We start from the raw sequence: 936 nt of genomic DNA, 5'->3' as shown, positions 1-936 counted from the left end.
GAAATAGCAGAAGAAATAAATACCTTTACAATAACAATCTTCTTCTTCCCAGATTTCCTTTGTACGGGGCTGTTTTCAGGATGGGGAGTTTTTTGGGATGGTAACTAAAAAATAAGCAAATGATCAAAGCTGTTTAGAATAAAGTGATAATAACAGTAACACATAAAGTATAAAATAATCAGCAATCACCTTCTTCTCTTATATTCAATAGAAATGTCCATTTTTTTAAAGAAGTGATACAGTATAATCTGAGAGATTTGGTTGCTATTTCTAGCAAGTTGGAAAAAAAAAAACACAGAGACTCCAAAATTTACTCATGGTTTTTAAGTGTGTAGTATGGTGATGTGATGTGAAGGCATTAATGTTGTTGCTGTAGTGGTGACTGTTTAACTCCCAGTCAGCGCTGGTCATGCAGACCTATGATCAAAGACATACCAGTAATGACCATCCCACCTTGTTTTTTTCCTTGGAGACAAAATGTATCTAAGACTACATCATGCAACGTATAACTTCCTACATTGTTAAGAAAGTATGGTGAGCAGTGATTGGAGGGTTATTTGGTGTCATTTCTCGTATACATGAAGGCATCTTTGTTGGCTTACTTGATTGTGGTGATGATGATGGTGATGATAGTGATGGTGGTGATGGTGATGATAATGGTGGCCATCACCATCATCATAATTTAATGCATGTTTCCCATGCTGTTATGGGTTGGACGATTTGACAGGAGATGGCAAACAGAAGAGCTGTAGAGGTCTGATGCCTGTTTTGGGATGGTTCCTATGCCTGGATGCCCTTCCTAACACCAATCATTTTACAGAGTGTACTGGGTGCTTTTTTGTGGCACTGGCACAAGTGCTTTTTATGTGGCACCAGCACCCATGAGCCCACAAGATCAGGACTACTCAGTGAAGAGGGATGCAAGGGACATACCTA

The 936-nt window shown here is 39.0% G+C and overlaps 1 protein-coding gene across 1 annotated transcript in view; it reads right to left on the bottom strand.

Moving 5' to 3' along the window:
• LOC106872619 (regulator of telomere elongation helicase 1) overlaps positions 1–936 on the bottom strand; it is a 76576-nt gene that overhangs the window by 31587 nt on the left and 44053 nt on the right. Inside the window, exon 16 of the mRNA XM_052973020.1 lies at positions 24–104. Within this exon, the coding sequence (XP_052828980.1) occupies positions 24–104 (81 nt within the window). The remainder of the gene's footprint in view (positions 1–23; positions 105–936) is intronic.

Source organism: Octopus bimaculoides, chromosome 14 (assembly GCF_001194135.2).
Source record: "Octopus bimaculoides isolate UCB-OBI-ISO-001 chromosome 14, ASM119413v2, whole genome shotgun sequence".
Classification (NCBI taxonomy): Eukaryota; Metazoa; Mollusca; class Cephalopoda; order Octopoda; family Octopodidae; genus Octopus; species Octopus bimaculoides.
The sequence above is the reverse complement of the archived record's forward strand: the minus strand, read 5'-3'. Positions and strand labels throughout refer to the sequence as shown.